Here is a 27,846-nt window from a genome sequence, read left to right as displayed (position 1 = left end):
AATTTCTCATGATAAGGTTCTGTGTGATAACTAGCTTCTCCCAAGTTAGTTGCAATGAGTGAGTTTTTACTGTGTATTCTTATATACTGCTATATAGTTGCTAGAATTCATCATTGAGTATCTGAATTACAGTGCGTGGCAATATGCTGGTAAACTGCTTTCTTTTTTGTTTTTTAACTGCCATCATGTTTTGCAGTTTCGATTCTCAACACAGCCTGGGGAAGATGGTAAGAAATTATCTTGTGGATTAGAATTTAGAACTCTAAAACAGTCATTGTTACAATAGACTTTCTATATGTTAAAGAAATTTCTTCATTTTGATTTATTCATACAAAATTGTGATATGATTACCCCTGCTGTTGTTCCATGAAGGGAGATGTTCACAAATGTGTCATGAAAATATGAAGCTCATTTACTTATTATACTTGTAATCTAATCCAGATTGAAAACTGGTCTGTGGAGACTGACAAATATTGGTTGTGATAAATTATTACATAGACATATTCCCACTAATGCACTAACAGGAAAAAAATAGTGAAAATTGACAAATTCATTTTGAATAATCACTTTAAAAGCCAGAAAATAGCAGAAAGAAAGAGATTTTAAAAGTATCAATTTTTTACTATATGTCGTTTTTGGGGAAAAGTAAGATATCAAAACATTTTAAAATTAAAGCATTGACTGGTGTTCCATTCGTTAAACTCTTTTTGATATGAATGACAAATTATTTTTTCCTTAAGACTACAGCATTGCTAATTTTCTCCATATGTGTACAATTTGTCTTTGACCTTTAATAAAAGTCCTCTAGGCAGTCCACTTACCATCCAAGAACAACGCCACAACATCATTTTACTTGCACACAAAGACTTGAAAGCTTCATAAAAGTAAATGATCCGTGGCATAAGATACATTAACCAGCAGAATAATAAGCTATTTCAGCCCTGTAAATTTTAGCGCCCATCTATTCAAATCCTCACTGGGTCACTTTAGTATTAAATTCATAGGAGTAAAATGGTAAATACACATGCTTTATTTGTTAAGGTGCCAGCTATATATTTTGTGAAAAAGTTTGTTAGCTCAGGATATTTAAAAACAATGTCTCTTTCCAATAAATGATTTTATGTGTTACAGACACATTTAGTATTAAGCATCATGTATATTTAATATCACAATGTCTACTTCAGTGCCCCAAAAAGCCTTTATTCACTTTATAGTTTCCATTACTGAAGAGCCAACATTCAGTTCTCCCACAGTTGTGTAAAATGCAGGCAAGCCACAAGAGCTTCTAGTTTTAGCTTGCAGCCCGTGGGACCACGATAATTGTTATGAAGCCATTAATTCTACCTCAGCAGTTTCAACTGTCAGGTACATGTAACAATAATTGCACTTAATGAATGCTGCTCAATTATTAAGTACAAAATGAAAACCAGTATTCTTTTATATGCAACACTGAGGCATATTATTTATCATTTGTGTGTACTATGTTGAATATTCTGCTATCATTTATTGGTCAGGGTATATAGCCATAGTTTTCCTAAAGCTTCTCTTTATTAAAAAACAATGCAGGAAATTGTAACTCTCTAATTAAAGAATAATTAAAATAATTAGTACCAAAACAAATATTTAATAGGAATCTATGTCTATGGAAAACAATCCAGCAAAACTAAGACCAAGTTCCTGCTTTAGATAAACAAGATTCTTTCCGTGCTACCCTCCCCACCCCCAATCTTTACTAGAATATGAAAAAATTCAAAAGCTTCCAGTTGCTTGAAATATCAGTGTTGTTTCTTTCTCAAAGTTTTTGGCAGTAAAACTTTTGTATACAGACATACAGCCTGCCTCAGGATTTTCAAAAGTAAGAGCTAGATTTCTTATTTTCAGTCACTCAAGGTAAACTGCATAGACATTTGCAAGAGCGAAAAGAGAAGAATTTCTGAAAACGTAAGATGAAAAGGTATCATTTTTAGGATCCCAGAGGCATCTGCTTCCAATAAGTATGCTCTGCCTGTTCAGTTGTCCAATGTGAACAATCACAATTAGTTTATATCGTGGAATCATCAAGTCCTTGACCTGGGCTTTAATAACCTAGAAATGTAAAAAAAGGGAGGGTCTTCATTTAGCTACATTGAAACTCAAAAGTATTAACCTTTGTTATAAATATAGGGGATTTAATAGAATAGCATGATGCATTGTAGATACTTTGAATAATTTTTGTGGAACCATAACTATGATTCCCTTCAAGCATGGTCCTCTTGAGATAGAACATTCAGGGACAAAACCATAACACCAGCAATAAATCTACCTTTTCTAAGATACACGAAATAATTATAATCCAGAACACAGAATTTAATAAAGTACATTCTTTGAAAATTTATGTTAAGATGGCTTCATGTCAAAGAATGTTGGCATTGGAGTTACACTGTCTTATTCATGTCTAATTAAGGAACCATACATCTGGAGTCTCCTGTAATATAACTAATCATTAATATTTATTAAAGAGTTTGTTACAAAAAAGAGAGTAGAGAAAACCTTGATGAAGTGCCAGCCCTGGGGTTGGTAAAAATAGAAACGTGCTTAAAGTCTGTGTTTGATGACACTCAAAGAAGCTGCCTTAGTGAAGAGAAAATAATCATTAAAATATTGTATCTTTTATAATAAACACTTTTATAAATGGGGCAGTTTTATACACTTTTACATAATGCATGCAAATGATGCACATGATTGTTTTAGACAAAGGTTTTATGTATTCACACACACGCACACACACACACTCATATATGTAGAATATGACCTAATTATAAATATGCATTTTAACTGTTACTGCAAATTAATTCCCCTCATTAAAAAAGTAGAGGGTTCATTGTACTTTAGCAAATATTCTAGCCAATGTTAACACTTTGGGCAAATCACACATGTACCTCAGAAATGGTTTTAGTCATCTGTCTACAGAGCTCTGGTTCATATTCTTCTACTTGTAGATAGCTGGTTAACACATCTTTCAAAATATGATTGACAATGACCACAGGAAAATGTTTGGGAGGACCTGAAAATACACATAAAATTTATTTCTAAAAAGTCATTTCAAATCATACCCACCCACCCCATAGGCTAATCAAAAGAGTATTGAAACATGGAGGGATTTAATCTTCTGGGTGGACTCTATTAAAAGAAACAAGTGGCTCTAATTAGATTTCCTGTCAAGTGTGCTGGGAGAAGAAGACAATATTTTCATACATTTACCTGACCATCTCAAAAGTGTGTTCAATACTGCTGGGGTTTGACCTTGAAAGTCTCTTCCTTCCCAGGCCCCATTGTTAGGGACATACTTCAGAGTCTCAACAGCTTTCTAACTGACTCTCTGCCTCTTATATCTCCTGCTCCAATCTATCTACAGATCTTAAGTGATATTCCCCTTAGCAAGGTCTAAGTTGTGATTCCTTATGGTCCCTTCTTCTGCTACCACAGTGCCCCACTTGCAGACTGCCCCAGCCTCACAGGCTTCATCTGCCTATAAACGTGCTCCTGTGTCTTTACTCTTGCTCTTTTGTTTTCAAATGGAATACCTTTCCCCATCTTGTTCATCTGAGAAACAGCCACTCATGTTTCAAGACCATCTCAAATGTCTTCTTCTCCAGGTAGCACTCTATCTCCTGTCAGGTAAAAATGTCCCTCCTTTGGGACAATGTCCCTCCTTTCCATGCACTGGGTCCCCACTGCCATCCTGGCTCCTAATCCACTTGATATTGGCTAAAGCATACCTGCGTTTCCAGTTATATGGTAAGCAAGCTCGGATTTTATCCTCCTCAGAGTCTAATACAATGCTAAAGGCATAAGAAATTTTTAATGTATGATTTCTGAATTTAAATAGAATTACAAATTTTATAGATAATAATCACCATATATGATATATGATTATTGTATACATATATAATAATGAATACTTTTTATTAAGCTTTTGCTACATGTCAGGCAGTGTGATAAGCACTTCATATTACCTTATATAGTCTTCCAATAGATCTCTGAGGTGAATCTCACTGTTATCTCCATTTGGCAGGTGGGGAAACAGAGATTTAAATACATTGAGTAACCTGCCCAGAATCACACACAGAGGCAGAGCTGGGCTGCACACCCAGGTTTATCTGATGCTAGAGCTTATATTCTCAACCACATTTCATCCACATTCAGAGAAGCTTCAGATGAATCTTCTTTATCCTGCATCCCAGAAATATTAGCCATATCATCACTTTGGTCATATACTAATGTCATTGCATGACATGAACATGTGCCCGGGGCCTGGCATAGAGAAGTCCAATCATTATTTGTTGAATTGATAAAGATGAAGGAATGAGATCAAGAATTCTATTCAATTCTCTTTTAATAGTTGTCAATATCTATTTATAAGTGTTTGTTTGGGATGACTGTATCTGTCAGGGTCAAAGGAAACATATGGCACCCTATAGTTAAAATAATTCCAGGAGGAAGTTCTGAGTGGGATGTAGAAAATCACAAGGGATAGTGCAGTAGCCCTCAGCCAGTGAAAGTAACGTTGTCAGCCCACCCCCAACCCCAAGATTGGGGAATAGAGTAAGAGTTTTTAATAGATCCTGGAAGGGTGGTGTGGAGAGGGCTCCCCTGGGAGCAGTTTCTGTCCTTGGGTTGAGGAATGTAACCAGGCTGTGATGAACTCACAGGCAGGAGCCAGGGAAATAAACAGCTCCACCTCACACTTCTCACTCCCTCTGCCTCTCTGCTGAGGTTTCCCACTGGCGGAATTTAACCAGAAGGTTATAGCCCTCTGACTGCAGTTCAGTTAGGTGAGCCTCTTGAGGTTCTATAAATGGTATTTTTATTTTCATGATAATATAGAAGTTATTGAATTATAGAAATTATTAAATTCCATTTAAATCATGGCAGGGTGGGGGTGGAGAATGAATCTGGATAGGTAAAGTGGTTCTTACCACCACCTCCTGCAAACCCAAACCTAGGGCATGGTTGATTGACCCAAGGGTAACAATGCTCTGGGCCAGGACAATGAGAGTCTTTTCTTGGAATTTTTATTTTAAACTGCAAGTAGGAAAAAAGAGTCAGCCTCTTTCTGGTGGCAAAAGTTACCATGTGACTCTGAGGACCTGCTGGAGGCCATGTTTTTCATGGTGGAAAGGAGGCCAGGCCACCCAAACAGAAGAAAGTGCACACAGGTTAGTGCTGGAAAGAGGGTCCTGGTGGCACTTGAGTCTGTTTCCAGTAGTTTCATTGTACAGTGCTACCAATGTCCTTTCCACACTTTGCTTGGATTAAAAAAAAAAGTCATTAACCACATTCTGTTTTGAAAATACTTTGAAATATGGTAATAAAATATTCTTTTCTTACTTCTTTGTTACCTTTCCCCTAAACATCCAGAATCATCCATCAATGTTCAGCTTTTGACTTCTGAAATAAGCTCCTAAAACTACTTTCAGAGTCAACTGATGTGAATGGCAAAGTTTTTCTTCTCTTTTGAGATTTTTTTTCCTTAGGAGAAAAAACATGTTCTAGAAATCAAAAGGCAAAGACCTGAAGGATCCAGACAAAAAAATTTTTAAAAACAAACAAAACTTGTCCTTAAAAAATAGATAAAGATAAGGTTACTTAATGTATGTTGGCCTCCACTACCCCAAATTGGGGTAATAATAAGAATTACTACATATTTTTTTGTTAGAATTAAATGAGACAATATATTAAATATATTTAGAATAGTACTTGTCACACAATAAAACACTCCTTAGATATGTGATCTTATTAGTGTTATTGCTGTTATTGTAGTTATTGCATGTTGAAGGAAGAATTGGGGATTTACCTTGCTGAGAAGGTAGCAAGATGAAAGAGGACGTAAGTTGGGAGACAGTGAGGCCTGCAGGGTTGGGAAGGACCCCATGGGGTGGTGCAAAATCAATGCTGAGAGACTGACAGGGTCTAAGAAAACCTGACATAGAGACAGGGCCTGAGCACTTCATGGAAGCTGAACTCAATCTCTCTCTCTCATATTTTGAATCTATTTTCCACTGTGCTGGCTTCATTCTCAAGGCAGGCTGTCTTGATGTAGTAGCAAAGATGGCCACCAGTAGTTCTAGTCTGGCCTGGTGCTCGTAGTCTGTGTTTGTAAACAACCAGGTGCCACTATACTCATAGTTCCAGAAAAAGTCCTCTGGAAAACTTATTCCATAATTAACATGAAGTTACAATGAATATCATGGAAGGTTTTTATTCTTAGTGATCTAGAGTAAGGTCCTCGAATCAGTCACATTCAGGAGTAGTAACATGATGAATGGAGAGATTTAAACATATTACATCATTTGATGTAATTACCTAGCGTCCCTATGATGTATAGACTATTATCCCTATTTATAAGTGAAGAAACTGAGATTCAGTGATGCTAAATACCTTGCTCAAGGAATTAGCAAAATTAGTATTCAAATTCAGATATGACATATGCTACAGCCTGCATTTTCTTTGATATTTGTTTTAGTAATTAATGAAGAGTATGTAAATGGTATTTTATTATAAGAAACACAGTTTCCTTTTCTATTCCCTTTTTTCCTTTCGTGAATTTTACTCATGTTTCATCTCATTTTTTTAGCTGTAATTATTTACATAAATGCTCTCATTTAAGATGTGTTTAGATGATGCAAACCTTATCAAACAGAATGAAAAATTAATTAAACATAATAGTGCTGGTGATTGGCTGATATTTCCTTCCACTTTTCTGGCCAGTATTACATTGTAAAGATATGATAAACTCTTTACCAAAGTCCCACTGATATAGTTTGGATATTTGTCCCCTTCAAATCTCATATTGAAATGCGATCCCCAGTGTTGGAGGTGGGGCCTGGTGGGAGGTGTTGGGGCCAGGAAGGTAGATCCCTCATGAATGGCTTGGTGCTGTCCCAGCGGTAGTAACTGAGTTCTTGCTCTATAGTTCTCCCTCTATTAGTTCACATGAGAGTTGGGTGCTTAAAACAGCCTGGCCTCTCTCTTGTTCCTTCTCTTGCCATGTGACATGCCAACTCTCCTTCCCTTCTGCCACATCTAAAAGCTTACTGAGGTCTTACCAGAAGCAGATGTTGGCACCACGCTTCCTGTATAGTCTCTAGAACCATGAGCCAAATAAACCTCTTTTCTTAGTAAATTACAGTCTCAGGTATTTCTTTATAGCAATGCAAAATGGACTAATACATCCACAAAATACCTTTCTTATGTTAAATAAACCCAGAAACAAATAGAAGTGGAAATACAGTTTTGATTAAGTATTAATACAATGGATGGTTGAATGCTTTAAAAAGTGAATTGTCAAGCATAAAGTACTTTAATTATTTAAAAATTCACATATTCTATTGTAGGAAAATATGGGTATATTTCATCTATACTAAGCTTTTTCTAAAATTATCTTTCTAATGTGGCTCATACTCAGTACTTCTAAAACTGATAAGATGCTTTATTTGAGAAAACAAGTTGCAAAAAATATCCTTATGTAGAAACAAAGGAATTCACATTTCACCTGCCTCATCTTGTTGAAATCTGATTCAAACCCTTCCAGCATGCACAGTTCAAAGTCATAGACACCTTATGGCTAAGAACTTTTAATTGCAAGTGAGGGAAAACCTGACCCAAACTTAGCTTGTCTAACGGTAAAGTTAAAGGGTAGTCAACTGGATTTAGGACTCAAATGATGACATCAGGATTCTGTTGTTCTCTCTCAGTTTCAAGTCAGGGCAAGATGGCAGACACTGCCAGAGCCCCTATATTCCTTCAAGTTTCAGGGGTTTATGTTCTTCTGCAACAGGCCAAACAACATTTTCTGAATTTAATCTCAAAGGCTTTGATTGGATTGACCATGGTTATATGCCATCCTAGAATCAGTCACTGCTCTATCTATAAAGCCAGTGCCAGCTTCATCAGAATGCTAGGATCAAAAGTGGTGACAATGGTGGAATTTCAAAGGAAATTTAGTAAAGTTACCAGAGAAGTATAAAAGTATATTGGATGGCAGGAATATTAGCTGTCGACCACAGGCACTGTGAAAATACCAGTAGATTGGCTAATTATGGAGCCATGTAATCCATGTAGTCTTGGGGATTCCTGTAGAAAACTGGCTACAAGGCTGAAGGGACATGCTGATGATCTATACTTTTCTTGGGGTTAACTGGCCACAGATGGAGTCACCTTGGCCCATAGAGTCTTCCTTTGCCCCTTGGTAAATCTCTGTGGAATTTCTATATAGCAGTAATTATATATGAATTCAGATAATAGTGGGCAGGTACGCATTTAGAGAAAACAAGTGAGTCTATGAGGAAACATGGGTGGGAAAAGATATTTGCCGTGGACTCCACTTGGGAGTACAGGAGCAGGTGCAAAGATCTTTGTTTTCAAAGACTCAGTGGTAATGGATAAACATCTCTGTCAACAGGGGACTATGAGTCATTTACCTTTGCTTTGAGTTTTTTTTTTTCCTTCACCTATTAACAACACTGATTGGTTTTGTTGGCTAAAACATCAATACTTATCTCTTTCATTTAAGTCATATCTCTCTATGTACCCAGAAATACTCAGTGAATTTGTTAAGTCAGTAGTATACTATATACATCAGTGCCACCCAGTGAATTGCTTGGCATTTGGGAAACATTAGTAAAGAAAAGTAAGATAGCACGTGTTGCTACCATTCTGCTGAGGAAGAAACTAAAGCAACATCAAATCACTCAATTCATTAAAGTCCCTTATATTGTGCTAGAATTGAAGACAATGCCAGGTTATCAAATATCATTTTTAAAAGCATCAGTCACCAGTTTAGAAGTTTAAAATAGGAGTGAGAGATAAAAGAACACACCCAACTGATAGGTGTTTTCCATCTGAACTGTAAGGTGAGAGACATCATCACGCTGACTAGGTTCATCCATGTAAGACACGGTACTCGTAGAACTAAAAACAAGGGAGAAAACGAATTTTTGTCATTATTATAACAATAACAACAAAATATAATGTTGCTTTAAGCTAAAATGTTACAAAGATGAAGTTTTGTCAGAAAATTTCAAGTAAGTCCTATGTAAATATCCCAGTGGTATATGGAAAGTCTAAAACATTTTAGAAATGGAAATATTAAGATGCAAAGGAGTTATTTGGAGAAGGCCTCAATGTGATGGCTGAAGCCCAGGGCAGTTACTCAGGTCATCGAATTATCCAGAAAGTGATCCTGGGTTGATGTATGTGTATGGGGTAACAGAACATACTTCAAAATCCACTGCCAATCGTGTCTCTACCACTGATATAAAGCCTCTCGTCAAAGTAGACAAAGCTCACAAACAGGGCTGGGAGACATATGAGGAAGCTTAAAATGTTGGGAAACAACTCTATATACACATGGAGTATTATAAAGGGTTCACTATTATATGGAGTTCACAAAATCCCTTTAGCATGAAAAAGAAAAATGAGAAACTCATCTATGTGGTAAAGGAAACCGCAATTCACCAAAACCATAATAAATTAATAAGCATCAATCACCCTTTTCAACATTAAAAAAGGTTTTGGTTTCATTATCAAGGCAATATGAGCTTATCCTGGTGCTAAACAGGAGACCCAAGCAAAGAGGAGCCCCCAGTGTCTCTCTAGCACTACTTAATTCAATTTAGTTCAGAGGAAATTCAGCTGCAACTAATGACAGTCTCAGAACGCTGCACCCTCAATTTTCTCCACCTGTGAAAATGAACGTTAAGACAGATGTCATTTCAAAGGGGAGGATATAATAGCATGTGTGTGTGTGTGTGTGTGTGTGTGGTGTGTGTGTGTGTGTTCAGAGTGATCACTTTTCTAAGCAGGCTATGTTTTTGCTTTAATTAAATAAAAAGAGATATTCGCTCTTAATCTTTGGGGATCTTTTTTCTTGCAAGGAATTTAAAATACTTAGTTCTATGCTGCGTGGAATTAATGAACTTCTTACAAATTGATATTTTAAGAAAATCATGGGTAAGCTATTTTTAAAAATCCTTTAATGCAATACAACTTACATGATAAATTAGGGTTTGCCCACTCAGTCCAAGAAAATGATGGAAGAAATTCTGGCTGCTTTTTTCACGGTGGATTTCTGGATGAGTGACTTAGTCTTTATTCTTGTAACACCTGCCTGCCTCAATTTACTGCTGCCCTTTGAAGTAGCAACCAACCTGTTTGGCCACACCGGCTGCAGGTGTTGTGGGCAATACCAAAGACTATTACTGCTGCTTAAAAAACCCAATGTTACATAAATCCCTTGATTCTAAGATAAGTCAGTCCGTCCCATTACTATATGTGCTACTTTTAACTTTGGAAAACATTTCCCATGAATTATCTCATTTTACTTTCACAATATCCTCTGAGGAAAGTAAAAGATTCATTATTCTACCCATTTCAGAGATAAAGGGAATGAGGCAAAGGGCTTAATGTTCATGTATAAAAGGCAGACAGATTTCAAATGTCCTGTTTACCTCTTAGTGACAAAGTCCCAAGTATGATTATAACTGACAGAATGAAAATAGGGGCAATGAAATAATTAATCACTGCAATTAAAACTTACTTGCACAAACATACAGAAGGTATTCATAAAAATTTCTTTTCTACTGAACACCGTATTAAAAATTCATGGAGAAGAAGAGGTGGTGCAAAACTCAAATTAGCTGGAGTGAAAAGTCCAAGACAATAAAAACAAGTAAGGATTTTGATAAACTGTTTTCACTATCAGTTACTGAAGATTGACAATCAGTGCACTTAATATTATTATCATTATGAAACTGGTAAATGTCATAAGGGCAGCTTAAAAATCTGGCTGGTTGAAGATTGGTGTGCAAACAGAAAGTTTTGCAGATTGACTTTTTTTAAGTTATTGAAGATGAATTTGTTCAGTGCCCTTTTATTTCCACAGTAATCATGTAAACAGTGTATGCTCATTTTAAAAATTCAAAACATACAGAAAAACATAGAGAAGAAAGTAAAATTACACAAAATGTATTAACCCCAGTGGTTCTCTAACCCCTGTCAACATTAAGAAAATCATTTCAGACATTTGATTTTACCTATGGGCTCATATTAGCGATGTTTTAAAAAAAATTTAAAATGTATCATAGATTACTTTCCATGTCAATAAATAGCAAACAATACTTTAAATATCAAGATAGTACTTAATATATGCACATTCTGGGTTTCATTTAACCATTTATACTCCATGCCTTTTAGGCTATTTCCAATATTCTACTATTATAAAGAAAATTATAATGAACATTGTGTCAGGGACTCTTATTTACTTTCTAAAGTTATTCTTTCCTTCTTCCTTGGTAGCAGAATCCTACATTTGTAGGACTATTCCTCTGCAGACTAACAACAAATTCTCAGTCTCTTTTTGTGCTATTGTGGCCTATGTGGCTTATGAGTCAATGAGATGTAAGTGGAACTGTTGTGTGGAAATTCTGAGAGGTTCCTCAAAAGAACTAATGCAGCCTATAGGAGGCTGCTTTGACCCTTCTTGGTGACTGGAATGTGGATATTCCAGAGCTCAGCACTATCTTGAGTCTTGAGATGACCTTGTAGATCACAGATAAGAAAGAAGCCTCTGAACTTCCTCTCTTCACTTATTTTATGTAAGAGAAAAATAAATTTCTATTTTGTTTAAACTAATGTTTATTATTATATGCAGCAGTAGATCTAACTGATAGAAAGTCTAATACAGAGTTTGCTACCTGGAAGTGGGATGCTACAAGTAATCAATAAATCATACAACTTGGGGCTGATGGTGGCTCCAGCACTTTGGGAGGCAGAGGTGAGCAGACCACTTGAGGCCAGGAGTTCAAGACCAGCCTCGTTAACATGGCAAAACCCCATCTCTACTAAAAATATATTTTAAAAAATTAGCTGGGTGTGGTGGCACACACCTGAGATCCCAGCTACTTGGGAGGCTGAGGCACAAGCACGGCTTGAACCCGGAAGGTGGAGATTGCAGTGAGCCGAGATCATGCCATTGCATGCCAGCCTGGGCAACAGAGCAAGACTCTGTCTCAAAAAAACAAAACAAAACAAAACAAAAACCAGTAAAACCCATAAAACTTGGAATTAGTCTTAGAAAGGAACTAGGGCTTTGAGGAGTAAATTTTCAATATTTTGCTGGAAATCTGGTAATCATTAAAAAAACTATTATTTTAGATTAGGGGGGTACATGTGAAGGTTTGTTATATAGGTGAACTTGTGTCATGGGACTTTGTTTTACAGATTATTTCATCACTCAGGTATTAAGCCCAGTACCCTATAGTTATCTTTTCTGCTCCTCTCCCTCCTCCCACCCTCAACCCTCACGTAGGTCCCAGTATCTGTCGTTCCCCTCTTTGTGTTCATGAATTCTCATCATTTAGCTCCCACCGATAAGTGAAGACATGTGAAGTCTGGAAATTCTTATCCTCCAGAGGGAAAATATTTAATTAGTCTATTGCTTTCAGTGCCTTGGAAGGTTGACTGTGCATCAGTTAAGACTACAATGTCATAAAAAATTACAGGAAAAGTTTATTTTTTAAAACCTGTGTTTATGGCGTTATAAAAAGCTGAGATCTCATAGTTCCCACATTAGAATGAATGGGTTAGAAAAAGGGAGAGAGAGAAAAAGAAGAAAAAGTTGAACAGAAAAAATAAGATATTGATTCCTTGAGAAAAGACAAAAGGAAGAGAGAAAATATATAAAATACTTGCGGTTATAGGCAAACAGCATTAAACCAGAATATGGGCTTGGTAAATTTTTAGAAATAAAACAGTTTTATGTTTTAAAATTGGGGAATTGCCAATATCGGTTCAGAATACTGGTTTAGAAAAACCTGGACATATTTTCTATTGATAAACAGCTTCATTCAATGAAATCTTTAAAGATAAATATGTGAGATACCCAAAAAGTAAATTTATGATTTTAATTACCAGAGCTATACACCTGGCACAATACATTTTTGGGTATATATCACAACTTTACAAATGGATGGGTTTCAGTTGTCTATCATCAGACTCTTCCTAGTTTACAATGACAACCCTTCTAGACAGGTCGTCTCATTGCAAAGCGAATGCTATAGTTTTATTTTTTAAATATAAAAAATGTTCTTGCTGTCTATGTGTTTTACCAGCTTGTTGGCATTTATGGAGAAAAAAATTCAATTGGCAAAATGTGTCCCAGAGAGTTATAAAGTTTTAGAAAGAAAGGTAGATGAAAAGTAATGCAATAAAAGAAAGTCTGGCCAAAACCATTGGTAAGAACACTTAACAAATTAACTAATATTATTGCAGATGGAAGACTAACAACTCGTAATTCAATGAAAAATTCAGTGAATATCTGAAACCACATGTGCTATTGCTGAAAACAGTCTGCATACAGAAGTAGCGGCATGAAATTGGTCCAAAATAACAAAAATAATCCTCTTTATATGTACCTGACTGACACTGGAAATGCACCATGCTAATCTAACAGTATGCATTCTGATTATTTGCAGGAAAAAGACAAAAAAAAAAAAAGTTAAGAAGTTAGAGCCTATAGTCCCAGCTGCTTGAGAGGCTGAGGCTGGAGAATTACTTGAACCTGGGAGGCGGAGGTTGCAGTGAACTGAGATCACACCACTGCACTCCAGCCTGGGAAGCAGAGCAAGATTCCATCTCAAAAACAAAAACAAAAACAAAAAAAAGAAAAGAAAAGAAGTTAGAACATATTTACTCTTTAATGAAATTCATTTTTTCTTAAAAACATCTTGCAAATTTGCTTGCTGACCGGTCTTTGAATTACGTAGATAAACACAAGGCATGTCTTTTTATTATGACTGCTAGAGATGGTAACAGTAATTTCAGTTAATTCTCATCAGCCACAATAGCATTTAATTAGTATTGAGAACTCATTTCCAGACCTTTTCAATGTTATTATTATTATACCTAGATGTTTTCAAGCTGCAGGAAGAGATAATATTGAATGCATATCTGGCCTTAGAAACATTAAAGTAGTATATTTAAAGGTCAGAATATCATCTTTTCCTTCTATTTGTAACCATGAAATGCCTGGAGCCACCATGTTTATAAATATAGTATCATTTAAGTGTGTCTTTTTGGGGGCGGATAAGCTGTTACTAAAATCATGTGCTGCCTCCCAGTGGTGATGTTTCAGAGTGCACAGAGAAAAACAAGGTCTTCAGGGTATAAATTTGTACATTTGTACTTTCCATTTTTCTTCATTCTTTCAACAAATATTTATTGCCCACAACATGTCAGGCACAGTGGGAAGTACTGGTAACACAGATTAAAATAAGAGCCCTTGTGCTCAAAAAACAGGATGTAGAATATAAGATTAAATATGCACAGAAACTTCCTTACTTGGGAACTTTCCACCTAAGACTATCCATGGATATTTTTATGAGTGTAATGCTCAAGACCAAAGCATACCAACTTGTCCCCCAGCAGTAGATGATGTTATTTGTCTGGTAAGATAAGTTAGTTTTGCAGCTATTTAGTTTATACCAAATTTGCTGGATTTTTATGTACAGGCATATCATATTTATTGTGCCTCATTTATTCTGCTTTGCACACAATGTGTTTTTACAGATTGAAGGTTTGTGGCAACCTTGCATTGAGCACATCTATCAGCATCATTTTTCCAATAGCATGTGCTTACTTCATGTCTCTATGTCACATTTTGTTAATGCTCGCAATATTTTAGATTTTTCATATTATCATATCTGTTATGGAGATCTGTGATCCATGATCTTTTATGTTATTACTGTAGTTGCTTTAGGGTGCCACAAACTGTATCCATATAAAGCAGCTGACTTAATTGATAAATGTCATGTGTGTTCTGACTTCTCCACTGACCAGCCATTTCCCCATCTCTCTCTCTCTTTGGGTCTTCCTATTTCCTGTGACACAACAATATTGAAATTAGGCCAATTAATAACCCTACAGGGGTCTCTAAGTGCTCAAGTGAAAGGAAGAGTCCCATATCTCTCACTTTCAGTCAAAAGCTAGAAATAACCAAGTGTGGTGAGGAAGGCATGTCAAAAGCCGAGATAGGCTGAAAGCTAGGCCTTTTGGGCCAATAACTAGCCAACTTGTGACTACAAATAAGTAGATTTTTTGTTTGTTTGGTTTTTTTTTTTTTTTTTTGATACAGAATCTCACTTTGTCACCCAGGTTGGAGTGCAGTGGTATGATCTTGGGTCACTGCATCCTCGAACTTCCAGGCTCAGGTGATCCTCCCACCTCAGTCTCCCAAGTAGCAAGGACTACAGGTGCACACCACCACACCTGGCTAACTTTGTTTTAATTTTTTTGTACAGACAGGGTTTTGCCATGTTGACCAAGCTGGTCTCGAACTCTTGAACTCAAATGATCCACCCACCTCAACCTCCAAAGTGCTGGGATTACAGGTGAGAGCCACTGCACCTGCCTGAAAAGTTCTTAAAGGAAATTAAAAGTGTCACTTCAGTGAACACATGAATGATAAGAAAGCAAACCAACCTTACTGCTGATACGGAGAAAGTTTTAGTGGTCTGGATAGAAGATCAAACCAGTCACAAATTCCCTTAAGCCAAAGCCCAATCCAGAGCAAGGCCCTAACTCTCTTCAATTCCATGAAGGCTAAGAAAGGTGAGGAAGCTACAGAAGAAGTTTGAAACCAGCAGAGGTTGATTCATGAAGCTTCAGGAAAGAAGCCATCTCTGTAACATAAAAGTGCAAGGTGAGGCAGCAAGTGCTGATGTAGAAGCTGCAGCCAGTTACCCAGAAGATCTAAGGTCATTGGATAAGCTAAGATCATTGATGAAGGTGGCTACAATAAACAACAGATTTTCCATGTAGATTAAACAGTCTTCTTTTGGAAGATGCCACCTGGGGTTTTTATAGCTAGAGAGAGGTCAATGCCTGGCTTCAAAGCTTCAAAGGACGGACTGACTCTTTTGGTAGTGGCTAATGTAGCTTGTGCCTTTAAGTTCAAGCCAATGCTCATTTACCATCCTGAAAATCCCAGGGCCCTTGAGAATTATGTTAAATCTACTGTATTCTATAAATGAAACAAAAAAGACTAGATGACAGCACATCTGTTTTATGGCATAGTTTCTTGAATATTTTAAGCCCACTGTTGAGACCTGCTGCTCAGAAAAAAAGATTCCTTTTAAGATATTATTGCTCATTGACAATGCATCTGGTCACCCAAGAGCTCTGATGGAGATGTACAAGGAGATTAATGTTGCTTTCATGCCTGCTAACACAACATCCATTCTGCAGCCCATAGATCAAGGAGTAATTTTGACCTTCAAGTCTTATTTATTTATTTACTTTTTTTTATTTTTAATTGATGTATCATAGTTGTATATTTTTATGGGGAACATGTGATATTTTGATCCCTGCATATACAATGTATAATGATCAAATCAGGATAACTGGGATATCCATTACCTCAAACACTTATCTTTTCTTTGTATTGGGAGCACTAAAATTCCTCTAGCAATTTTTCCCTCTAACCCCCACTAACTATTTTGGAAGATATAATAAATTATTGTTAACTATAATCTCTCTACTGTACTATTGAATACTAGAACTTATTCTATCTAATTGTATTTTTGTATGCATTCTCCAGCTTCTTTTCACCCCACAAATCTTATGATTTAAGAAATTCATTTTGTAAGGCTATTGCTGTCATAGATGGGGATTTCTCTGATGGAGCTGAGCAAAGTAAGTTGAAAAGGATTCAGCATCCTAGATGCCATTAAGAACATTCATGATTCATGGGAGGAGGTCAAAGTGTCAACATTAACAGGAGTTTGGAAGAAGTTGATTCTAGCCCTCAGGGATGACTGAGGGGTTCAAGCCTTCAGTGGAGGAAGTAACTGCAGATACAGTGGAAATAGAAAGAGAACTTGAATTAGTGTTAAAGGATACAAAATTATAGCTAGATAGGAGAAATAAGTTCTACTGTTCTTACCACTGTAGGGTGACCACAGATGAAAATAATACATAGATTCAAATAGCTAGAAAGAGGACATTGAATGTTCCCAACGTGAAGAAATACTAAACGTTTGAGATAATGGATATACTAATCACCCTGATCTGATTACTATACATTTTATGTATGGAAAAATCACTGTGTACCCCATGAATATGTATAATTGAAATTTTCAGTTAAAACATAACATTTAAAATGGTTGAAAAAGAAATGGAACCTGAATATATGGCTGAATTGCTACAATCTCATGGTAAACTTAAACAGAAGAGGAGTTGCTTCTTACAAATGAGCAAAGAAAGTGGTTTCTTGAGATGGAATCTACTTCGGGTGAAGATGCTGTGAACACTGTTGAAATGACAACAAATAATTTAGAATATTACATACACTTAGTTGATAAAGGAGTGGCAGGGTTTGAGATGAATGGACTAATTTTGAAAGAAGTTCTACTGTGGGTAAAATGCTATCAAACGTCATCACATGCTACAGGGAAATCTTTCATGAAAGGAAGAGTCCATTGGTGTGACAAGCTTTAAAATTTATTTTATTATTTCATTTCATTTTATTTTTATTTTATTTGAGATAATGTCTCTTTCTGTTGCCCAGGCTGGAGTGTAGTGGTATGATCAAAGCTCACTGCAGCTTCAGCCTCCCAGAGTCAGGAATCCTCCTGCCTCAGTCTCCCAAGTACCTAGGACTACAGGCAGGCACTACGATGCCTGGCTGACTTGTTTGTAGGCAAAGGGGTGTCTCACTATGTTGTCCAGGCTGGTCTTGAACTCCCGGCTGCAGTGATCCTCTTGCCTTGCATCCCCAAAGTGTTGGAATTATAGGTGTGAGTCACTTTGCCCAGTCTATTGTCTTATTTTAAGAAATTGCCACAGCTATCCCAACCTTCAGCAACCACCACCCTGAGTAGTCAGCAGATGTCAACACTGAGGCAAGACCCTCCACCAGCAAAAAGATGACAACTTGCTGAAGGTTCAGATGATCATCAGCATTTTTAGCAATAAATGATTTTTATACTAAGGTATGTACATTTTTTCTTTCGATAAAATGCTATTGAATACTTAATAGACTACACACAGAACAGTGTAAACAATTTTTATGTGCAGTGGGAAACTAAAACATTCATGTGACTTCCTTTATTGCAAAATACACTTTATTGCAATGGTCTGGAACTAAACCTGCAATATTGCTAAAGTATGCCCGTAGTTTTTAGGTATTTTACTCACATTATTTGCTCCATTTTACAAGTAATAGAAAGGTTGTAATGGAAAGAAAAGATAATTTTCAAAAATGAAAGGGGCAGGAACATGACAAATGACATGTTCTTATGGAACACACTTTTTTTTTTGAGTAGGGGTGATTCTGAAGGATAAAGAATGAACCATGCAACCTGTGAAAAGCACAACTCTGGAGTGATTGAAGGTAATTCAGAAATGGTGATTGACAAAGCACAACAATTTTAAGTATGTGGGTGGAAGACCAGAGTTAGTGTCTGAAGCCTATTGAGCTAATGCTCATCCAAGAGCAAGGGAGGTGATAGTCAAGCACAGCCGATGAACTTTTGTTGCAGCTCCTGGATGAAATGCACTGGTTCAAAGCTGTGTCATGCTGGGCAATCATTAGAGAGGTGATGCTGGGAGTGCGGATGCCATGAATACCTCTACAAAGCTGTGGAGATCATCAAGGAGGAGTGTGACCTATTACCACAGATTTCCAACACAAATGAAACTGTTCTTTTGGGTTTTTTAAAAAATAGATGCACAATGGAATGTGTCAGCATGGAGGTAAAAGTGTACATTAAAAAAATCTGAACAAGCATTTATCTATTTGCTGTAAATACATCTTACGTCTCCAAGAGGAAAGCCCCTAGTCACTCTGGACTTAACGCATACGCAGACCTGTGAACCTAACTTGTTTGTGAACAAAAGAAACTTGCTTGCTCAGGAATTGATAAAGTGCAACAATTATTCATTTGATGATCACAAAATATTTATTGAGTGACTACTATATGCCAGGCACTATTTTAGGTCTTTGGGATACAATACTGAAAAAAACAAAAACAAAAACAAACTATGGTCTCTGCTCCTATGGAACTGTTACTTTAGTAAGGAAAGACAGAGAATAGACAATAAAATCCTAAACAAGCAAATTATATATTATGATAAAAGGTGATACATGCCTCAAGTAAAAGAAAAAAAGAGCAGGTTAAGGGAGTTTGGAATTGGGTGGAGGAGAAGATGTGATGTGCAATTTCAAATGAAGTGGTCAAGGTAGGCCTTCATGAACAAAGACAGGAGGTGAGGAAATGAACCACATGGATGGCTGAGGCAAAGGTATACCAGGAAGAGAGAACAGCACATGCAAAGCCTTTGAGACAGAAGGCTGCTAGTGTGTTTGAGAAAATGCATAGAGACCAGCAGCAGAGGGAGGAAGAAGAAAAGGAGTGAACGGAGATAAAGTTGCAAAGGTGTCAGGTAGCTAGATCACATACGGCTTTGTGGGCCATTATTCTGTAAGTTCTTACTCTGATAAAGCAGACACACCCCTGTATTTTCTGAGAACTATTAACTTTCTTTGCCAAATGGCGACATCAGGTTTTACTCTCATATCCCTTTCCAACATTTGGTATTACTCTCTTTTCTCATGTTTTGCCATTTGGATGGGTGCAAAATGGTATCTTGTTTTAATTTATATTGTTTCTGCTTGAAAGTGAGTCTTAGCACCTCTTCATATTCTGCTTAGCCATTTGGGCTTTGTTTCTGAAAATTGCTGTCTTCTTTGACTATTTTAAAAATTGTTTTCCTAGCATAAGTTGTTAACGTGCAGGATTAAAAAAACGTATATGTATCTTCGGCCAGCCTATTAACTATGTCTATTGCATCGTTTGTTGAACAGAAGCACTAGATTTTATTGTGGTTATATTTACCTAAAAATTATTTTGCTCTATGGTTTGAGTTTTCATTTTGGGATCTTCTTTCAGAAATCTTTCCTTACTCCTAGAACACAAAGCTATGGGTCTGTGCTTTCTTCTCTTAGCTTTGTTAACAGATTTCCACATTTTGGTCTTCCACCTGGAGTTTATCTATGCAAAGCATGTAAGGTAAGAGGTCAGCTTCATTTTCCTCCATACAGTGAGCCAATTTTCTGCCAACACAATCTATCATTTCCCCATTTACAGACATAAATGGGGATAAAAATATCTTCTCTATTTAACTTACACAGATATCGTATGTGAAATGGCTTAATAACCTATAAAGTACAATACGATATTAGTTGTTATTGTGGTTTCATTTGGAAACATGGCCATTTCAATTTTCCCAAACTGTTTTCTCTTTTTGGGGGAGGCTATATCTCAGGCAGATCTTGTTGGGGGCTTTAGTTTAATGTAGATGGCAATACAACTTACCTCTTAACTCTGATCTTCTAATCTCTAGCTTTCTCCTTCAGGTATCAAAATGAATAAATTGTTCTAGCAACACCATTTTCAATTGCCTATAAACAGCTCACAGTAGTATAGATTGAATGATGGAATACATTCATCACTGTTGAAATGAAGTAATGAATGCAATCGTTTCCATTTTGGGCACTTTTACTGGGAAGACCTAGACAAATGTGAAAAAAGTTACCAGGCAACTCTCAGTTTCCCTGAAAAATGAACTTACCTAAATTAGAAACCTATAGTTATTCACCTTTATATGCCTAATATGTGGCACAGTAATTGGCACATAGAAGCTAATAAATCCTGAATAAATGAAGAAATACATATAGTGTGGCCTAACTGGCATGTTAGATGCCATCAGTGGGTTCATATGGGGAGCTGTGGGATCCATACAGAAAGTTCTGGTAACATGGCATCACTGTAATTTTGGTTTGAGGCAAAGGAGAGAATGTTCAGCCCCTAACCTTGTCCCTAATCTACTAGTGGAGCTCCTGGCCTCACAGATAACAAGCCTGGATATCATGTCACATGATCCTGTGAAAGGAACTTGACCTCATAGCTTCTGTTTCCATTTTAAGAAAATGAGAGAAGCACATCTGTTCAAACACTGTTCAGTGTCTGCCAAAGCCTGAGCTTCCAATAAGAAAGATGTCATTGTAAAGACCTGCTGTTACGGTGGATGGGAAACAGAAGGTTCTGGTGAATGGATATAATAGTTTTATTAATGCAAATCCCACATGGATTGCCAATTTTCAGGAAATGAAAATACTTGACTAATAAACAAAAGCCCATTTTGCTGCTTGCTAATTCTGTAGCTTTGGAGCCTCAATCTCTCTAAGCTTCTGCTTTTTCATTTGTCGAATAGGGGAGATAATAACATCTATCTTTATAGAGCAGGAGTTGGCAAACATTTCTGTAAAAGGCCAAATAGCAGATATTTTTGGGTTTGCAGGCCCTACGGTTTCTTTTGTAACTAATCAACTCTGCTGTTACAGTGCAAAAGCAGCCAGAGACAACACATAAGTGAATAGGAATGGCTGTGTCCCAATAAACTTTATGCACATAGAGATTTGAATTTCTTATTATTCTTACATGCTGCAAAAAAAACTGTTCCCCTTTTGATTTTTTTCACCTATGTAAAAACCATATTTAGCAAAACAGATGCAGATTGGAATTGGCCCTTGGGTCATAGTTTGCCAACTCCTATTATGGAGCTTCTATGGTACATAAATAAGGTTCATGGTAAGGGCTCTATAAATATTAGCTATTATCATCCTTATTATTATAAATTGTTTAGGTAAAAAGTAATTTGAAATTACAGATGGAGTATGATGACAACTGTGTAGTATGGGTTTGGTATACGTATGTCCAGGTCTAACAGAAATATGCCAACACACTAACAGTTACAATGTTAGGATAATAAGATCCAGCTTAAGATGTTTCTGTTTTTTCTTTAATAAAACATAAAAATTACATTAAATTGAAAAGATAACCTAAAAACAGGCCCAATCTTGAAAACAGTTCACAATAATATTTAACATAAATTTAATCTTCTTTTGTAATTCAGAAGACATTTCAGATGTTCATTCTATCTGGGGATCACTGTGAAGCATTAGTTACAACTGTGGAAGACTGCAGACACGGAGACCAAGACTGTAGGGCTAAATCTGTGCTGATCTTATACATAAGAAGCAACTTTTCAAGGAGGTCTGCCTTTACTCTTCTTGTCCTCTTTATAAGTGTGGTTACTGTTAAAAAAATAAGTCCATAGTCTATTGAAGGAGATAGATGAGAAAATCACCAAATATAGGTGCATATGGAAGGCAAAAGCAGTAAGAGAAGAAAGGCAGAGCATCCAACCCAGTCTGGAGGTGGAGGTGGTCATAGATGGGTAATTAGACAGCACTTCCCAAAGAGGTGGAGATGACGTGAAATTCTGATGGAAGAAGTGAAGAAAGCCAGGGGAATAGTGTAAGAAGAACAATCCAGGCAAGGAGTCAAGGTACCCCATGAGGAAGCAACATGGGGCAATGGCTGGGGGCCAGAGAGAGCACTGAGGGATAATTGAGTATGACTGGAGGGGAGGATGCCTGCAAGATGGTGGGGAAGATGGTGCTATGGAAGTAGACAGGGGTCTGTGAACTTTGTATCTCATAGTCAGGATTTGGGACTGTATTCTAATCATTAAGTCAAGTTACTTGACCTGTAAACTTCAGTTATTTCATAGTAAAGTTGTATAAATGATGCCTATCTAGTAGGATTAATGCTGGGGAGATTCAATGAGATAATGTATTTCAGTCCTTAATAAAATTCAGAATGTTTTACATTATTGAAATTTATATTTTCAAAATTGTTTTAAAGTAATTTTCAAATGAAAGTTATATGTTTTTCCGTAAAACACTGCAATTTCAAAACAATGCCTGCATTTGACAGTCACTAAGCTTTCAGAATTTTTCTACTAGTTGAAGCCTCATTCATGAAGGAGAATAACTTGTACTGTCTAATTTCAGACAGTGAGGAAGCCAATGGAAAGCAAGTATTAATACAAGTTAGCGTGGGGTGGGGGAAGCCTCCTAAATAGTCTGCATTGCAAGGGGACTTGGAAGCTGATCATTTGCTATTTAAGAAAAAAAGTACAAATAGAGGATCCATTCTAAATGTTTTGTTTGAGAGTCCAAAACCAAAATAGCTATTATTTAAATGTGGTTGTCAGTGAAAAATCTATCCTAATGTATTGATAAATATGATTTTTGTATTCTTGTTACTTTTAAAATGTACTTATACTTCATCAATAAGAGGTTAAAAAAGAGCGATCTCTAATTCTTCAAATGTAGCCATGCTCTGATTCTATAAGACAAATTTGTTTTGAAGGGGAAAAGATAAATGAAAGTCATGCAAGTAGGGATTACAATTCAATCTTTGGAGAGAGTATTTAAAAAAATATCATGGGTACATAATTTATGTCAGACTCTTACTTAAATAGTTTCTTGGAAAATGTAAGTTGAATTTAAGCTAACAATTAGTTTTAAATAATTTAAAAAATAACCCATGCACTTAACTATTGGAAATAGCAGCCAGAAGAACTTAGAAGCAAAATTTACAAAGATTAATTATTCTTCCACCTTTACTTCTGACATGTGCTGGGATTGCTACTCTTTTATAGTCAGTTTCCCACCTGTAAAAGATATTGTGTGTGTAATCCACAGACTTTCAGGGCTGGAACATGGAGTTGCAAGTAAGCATTAATACACTCTGAGAATAGAAAGATTTTGGTTTCAGAATTCTAATTATTCCAGGTCTTCTAGTCTCTGTTCTGCAGGATACCCTAGTTCCTGCTTCCCAATATATACCCAATCTACTACATCCTCCAATCCTATAGAAACTAAGAACAAAAGTTCGTGATTCACTGCTACATCCATAATTTGTTTTGTTTTCTTCCCAACAGCAGTCAAAAGGAAATGCCATGAAAATATTAAAAATTAATGCATATCTTTAGGAGAAAAGATGCAACATGTAGCAAGAGCCAAAAAATCTACTTACTGCTCTTTGACCTACTAATTATTCTTCTGGGAGATGACCAAGCAGAGACATAGAGTAAAAAAGAAAAAAATGGAAACAAACTTAAAATCTCCAATAATTACAGAATGGTTAAGCAACCCAGAATCATAAATTGACAAAATATTATGCAGTCATTTAAGAGGGTATGGAAAAACTATGAAAATACATGACAAAATTAAATAAAACAATGTTAAGTACATTGTATGTGTATGTATTGATTACAAAAATGCCAAACCTGTGTTATAAAATATTGAGGAGAAGAACTCAAAAGACATGTAAGTGAGTCTGGTTTATACTCCATGTGGTGTTTCTTTTGAGCAGAGGGTTTTTTGGGATAATCTGAAATAGCAAAAATGCTGTTAGGATTAACACATCACTCAAGCTTTCTCTCTTTTTCTTTTTAAATATGGCCCCTAAAGATGACCTGAACCTTGTACTTGCCCATTTTATCTCTTTTTATGTCCCTGAGGAAGTGTTTTTTTTTTCTCCTAATAAACATTTCAAACCTATTTATTCCATAAATGATTTTACAATTTTAGACAGTTACTCACTCTTTGGTGCGCCCATGAATTTCCTTTCGCCAAAATTCATGATCACTTAGAGAAGAAATACTCCCTCTTTTCTTCGATGAACGAGCTGCTCTGTCTTTAGTATTGTCTGACATCATCATAACCTATGGAAGAAGACTTTTGTAAACAGCAAAAGAAAGATCTGGAAACATTTTAGTTAGTATAAAAGGGACTAACCTCAAAGTACACAGATACTTTTCCTACCATTTTTGAACAGGGAAGTGGGGTTTCCTCAAGACCAATATATAGTATTTGTTATTATTCTGATCAGTAAAACTGGAACTGTGATAACTCTGAAAATGCTTATTTATGCAATAGTATACTTAATTTACATAAGCAGGTATTAATCTATAGCAAAAAATGCTTAACTGATGAAGAGGGAGGTCATTGACAAAAGATGTGCATGTATAGAAGAAAGATGCTATCCTACATCAGAAACCAATATTTGTATTGCCCCCCCAATTTAATCATAATATAACTTGGCTAATTAATATTTGCTGTCACGGTTACATTTTATTTTTGAGACAGGGTCTTGTTCTGTCACCCAGGTTGGAGCACAGTGGCATGATCACGACTCACTACAGCCCCAAACACCTGGGCTCAACTGTTCCTCCCAACTCAGCCACCTGAGTAGCTGGGACTACAGGTGCATGCCATCATGCTGGGCCAATTTTTTATTTTTCGTAGAGATAGGGTCTATGTTGCCCAGGCTGGTCTTGAACTCCTGGGATCAAGCAATCCTGCTTCAGCCTCTCAACGTGCTGGAATTACAGGTGTGAGCCACTCTCCCTGGCCTATTTTATTATTTTAGAGACAGGATCTAGCTCTTGTTACCCAGGCTGGAGTGCAGTGGCATGATCATAGCTCACTGTAACTTCAAACTCCTGGGCTCAAGCGGTCCACTCACCTCAGCCTCCCTAGTAGCTAGGACTACAGGCCTGCACGACCATGCCTGGCTAATTTTTAAAAATTTTTGTAGAGACATGGTCTATGTTGCCCAGGCTGGTCTTAATCTCCTGACCTTAAGTGAGCCTCCTGCCTTGGCCTCCCAAAGTGCTAGAATTACAGTCATAAACCACTGTGCCTAACCCGCCATGACTTTAAAAAATAATATTAGGGGTAGGGGGCTAGAAAATAAATAAATAAATAAAAATTAAAATTAACCTTGGCTTCTCAAAGATTTTTTGTTGTTTTGTTTTCTCGAGCAACATTTACATACTTTGTAAGGAGCAAATAGGACTTAAGTTCTAAATAAATAATTTATTGAAAAACTCCCTCCTTCCTACTAATACTTGTTAAAGAGCTTGGTAGTAGCAATGGACTTCCCAGAACTTAGACTGTAACTGTAATACTTCACTGTCTACCTACAAATTTAGGTATTCATTTAAATTATTTCATAATCTATAAATGTGAGAGCCCCAATAAGGAAATACTGTGCTAGTCACCAAAGCTTAAAAATAAAAGAAAATCCACGCCTTCAAGGAGCTGGCAGTTGAGTGGGTAGGGCAGACATGAACATACCCTAAAACCCAGTGGCATCAGTGTCAGAGCAGAGGTGCTGTGTGTGGGTGTGGGAGGCAGCAGTGGTGTGTGTGTGCACGTGAGTGTAAGCGTCCTTGAGTGTGTACCTGTGAGTGTGCATCTCTGTGTGTGCAGGTGCCTGTGTTCGTGTGTATGAAGGTGAGTGTGTTTATGAGTGTGGGAAGACACACGGCCTGATTAGGTGGGTCATTCAGGTTTTGCTGCAAAGCCACATAGACCCATCTCGACCTCAGCTGTTTCCAAAGCTGCCCTGCAGGCCGTCCCCTCCCCAAGAAAGGCCAGAGTTGGGACCTGGAGGTCCTCATGGGTGCGGCCAGCCACAGGAAGACCGCCCAGGGTCAGGGGATGACCTTGCTGGCCAGCTCTGCGTTGGCCATCACTCTTGAAGCCCAGCCATGCAATGGGGCAGGGGACGAACGGTTGGGTCCGACTTTCAGTTCCCACATTTGGGACCATTTTTTCTTATTTGTTGGGGAGAGGAGAAATAAGGTGGCTGAGAGATCGGGGCCAAGTCGGGCCATTTCTCAACAAAGGGCCGATCCCTTGCCCCCTGTCCTCCCGCTGGGGTCCAGACGCGCTGCAGAGACAGCGACCCTACCTGCAGCAGGGAGGCTTCGCCCGGAGCCTCCCAGACCTCCGGCTCGTTTACTGCAGACGCTGCGCGCGGCGCGGCTCCGGTCTCCCGGGCCTCACTCAACCGGCGGCCGCCGGCGCACTCCCACTGGACTCTGAGGCCGGTCTCCAGGGTGACCTCAAACAGCGCCCTCGGCCCGCCCCGGCGGGACTTGGCCGCTGAATGGCCCTCTGAGCTGCCCTAAGGATGTAGAGGATCTCATCTTCACTGCCCACTGGGGGTCGCCTGAGCCCCGCTGCGCTCTGGGTTGGAGGCGAGCTGGAGGGGAACTGGTTCATTCTGTAGCGAGGAGGACATTTGGGACTAAAGGCATTTGCACCCCGAAGGCCCCTCATCAAGTTCCTTTCCCCGCAGAAGTCGGGGGCAGGAGTGGGAAATACTGCGGTTTCCTAGGACAAGAAATCCGAACCTCAAAGACAAAGTAAAGTAGCCCCTGCCCTTTCCCCGACCCCTAATGCTGCTTTACACGTTCCCCCTCCAAGGCACAGGCGGTGGGTGATGGAGGTAATTGAGCGCTTACATTGGCCAGATACCCCAGATACCAACAAACGTTGGGATTTAGACGTCCCAATAACTCTGTCAAGAAAGGAATGTTCTCCCTTTAAAGGATTTGGAGATTTTAAAATGTTAAATAATATGCCCAGGGTCCCTGAAATTCATGGTCTTAACTCCAACGTATTACAAACAGGACTGGGTTCTTTCACTTTCCTTAACACGACTCTTCCGAGCCTGTTAATGGCTAGGAAGCTTTGAAATGGAGGCTGTTTGGGGTTGAGGACCTATCTGCTGGTATGAATGGGCCTTTCCTCTTCCTTAGCGACTATCCCCAGCCTAAGACCATTGGGCCTCCCCAAACCAAAAGCAAACAAAATAAACACTATAGGGACCCTCCTGTAGTGGGCAATCTTTGGAAGCAGACACAAGATGCCTCCAAGCAGCTAGCCAAGGGCATGGCTCTTGATGAGTGTCCTGTAGCAATTAGCATTAACTGACAGTAATACACTGGGATTCCGGTGGAGCACAGTGTTAGGATAGTTTTGGAAGAAGAGCAATAGGTTCTTTTGCCTATCCCAATCCCTACTCATGGAAAGATAAG

General features: G+C 37.7%; 1 protein-coding gene across 1 annotated transcript; it reads right to left on the bottom strand.

Annotated features, from left to right (window-relative positions):
* Nucleotides 1-600: 600 nt before the first annotated feature.
* TCTEX1D1 (Tctex1 domain containing 1) lies at nucleotides 601-26,901 on the bottom strand. Its single transcript, XM_033229297.1, has 5 exons — nucleotides 26,715-26,901; nucleotides 24,557-24,678; nucleotides 8,861-8,952; nucleotides 2,919-3,043; nucleotides 601-2,085 (listed from the first exon to the last, which is right to left on the bottom strand). The coding sequence occupies exons 2-5, from the start codon at nucleotides 24,673-24,675 to the stop codon at nucleotides 1,882-1,884; spliced, it is 540 nt and encodes a 179-aa protein (XP_033085188.1). The 5' UTR covers nucleotides 24,676-24,678; nucleotides 26,715-26,901; the 3' UTR covers nucleotides 601-1,881.
* Between the last annotated feature and the right edge of the window lie 945 nt (nucleotides 26,902-27,846).

The sequence above is a fragment of the Trachypithecus francoisi genome, unplaced genomic scaffold, assembly GCF_009764315.1.
Source record: "Trachypithecus francoisi isolate TF-2019V2 unplaced genomic scaffold, Tfra_2.0 Lachesis_group12, whole genome shotgun sequence".
Classification (NCBI taxonomy): domain Eukaryota; kingdom Metazoa; phylum Chordata; class Mammalia; order Primates; family Cercopithecidae; genus Trachypithecus; species Trachypithecus francoisi.
Note: the sequence above shows the minus strand (reverse complement) of the source record. Positions and strands in the feature narration are given on the sequence as shown.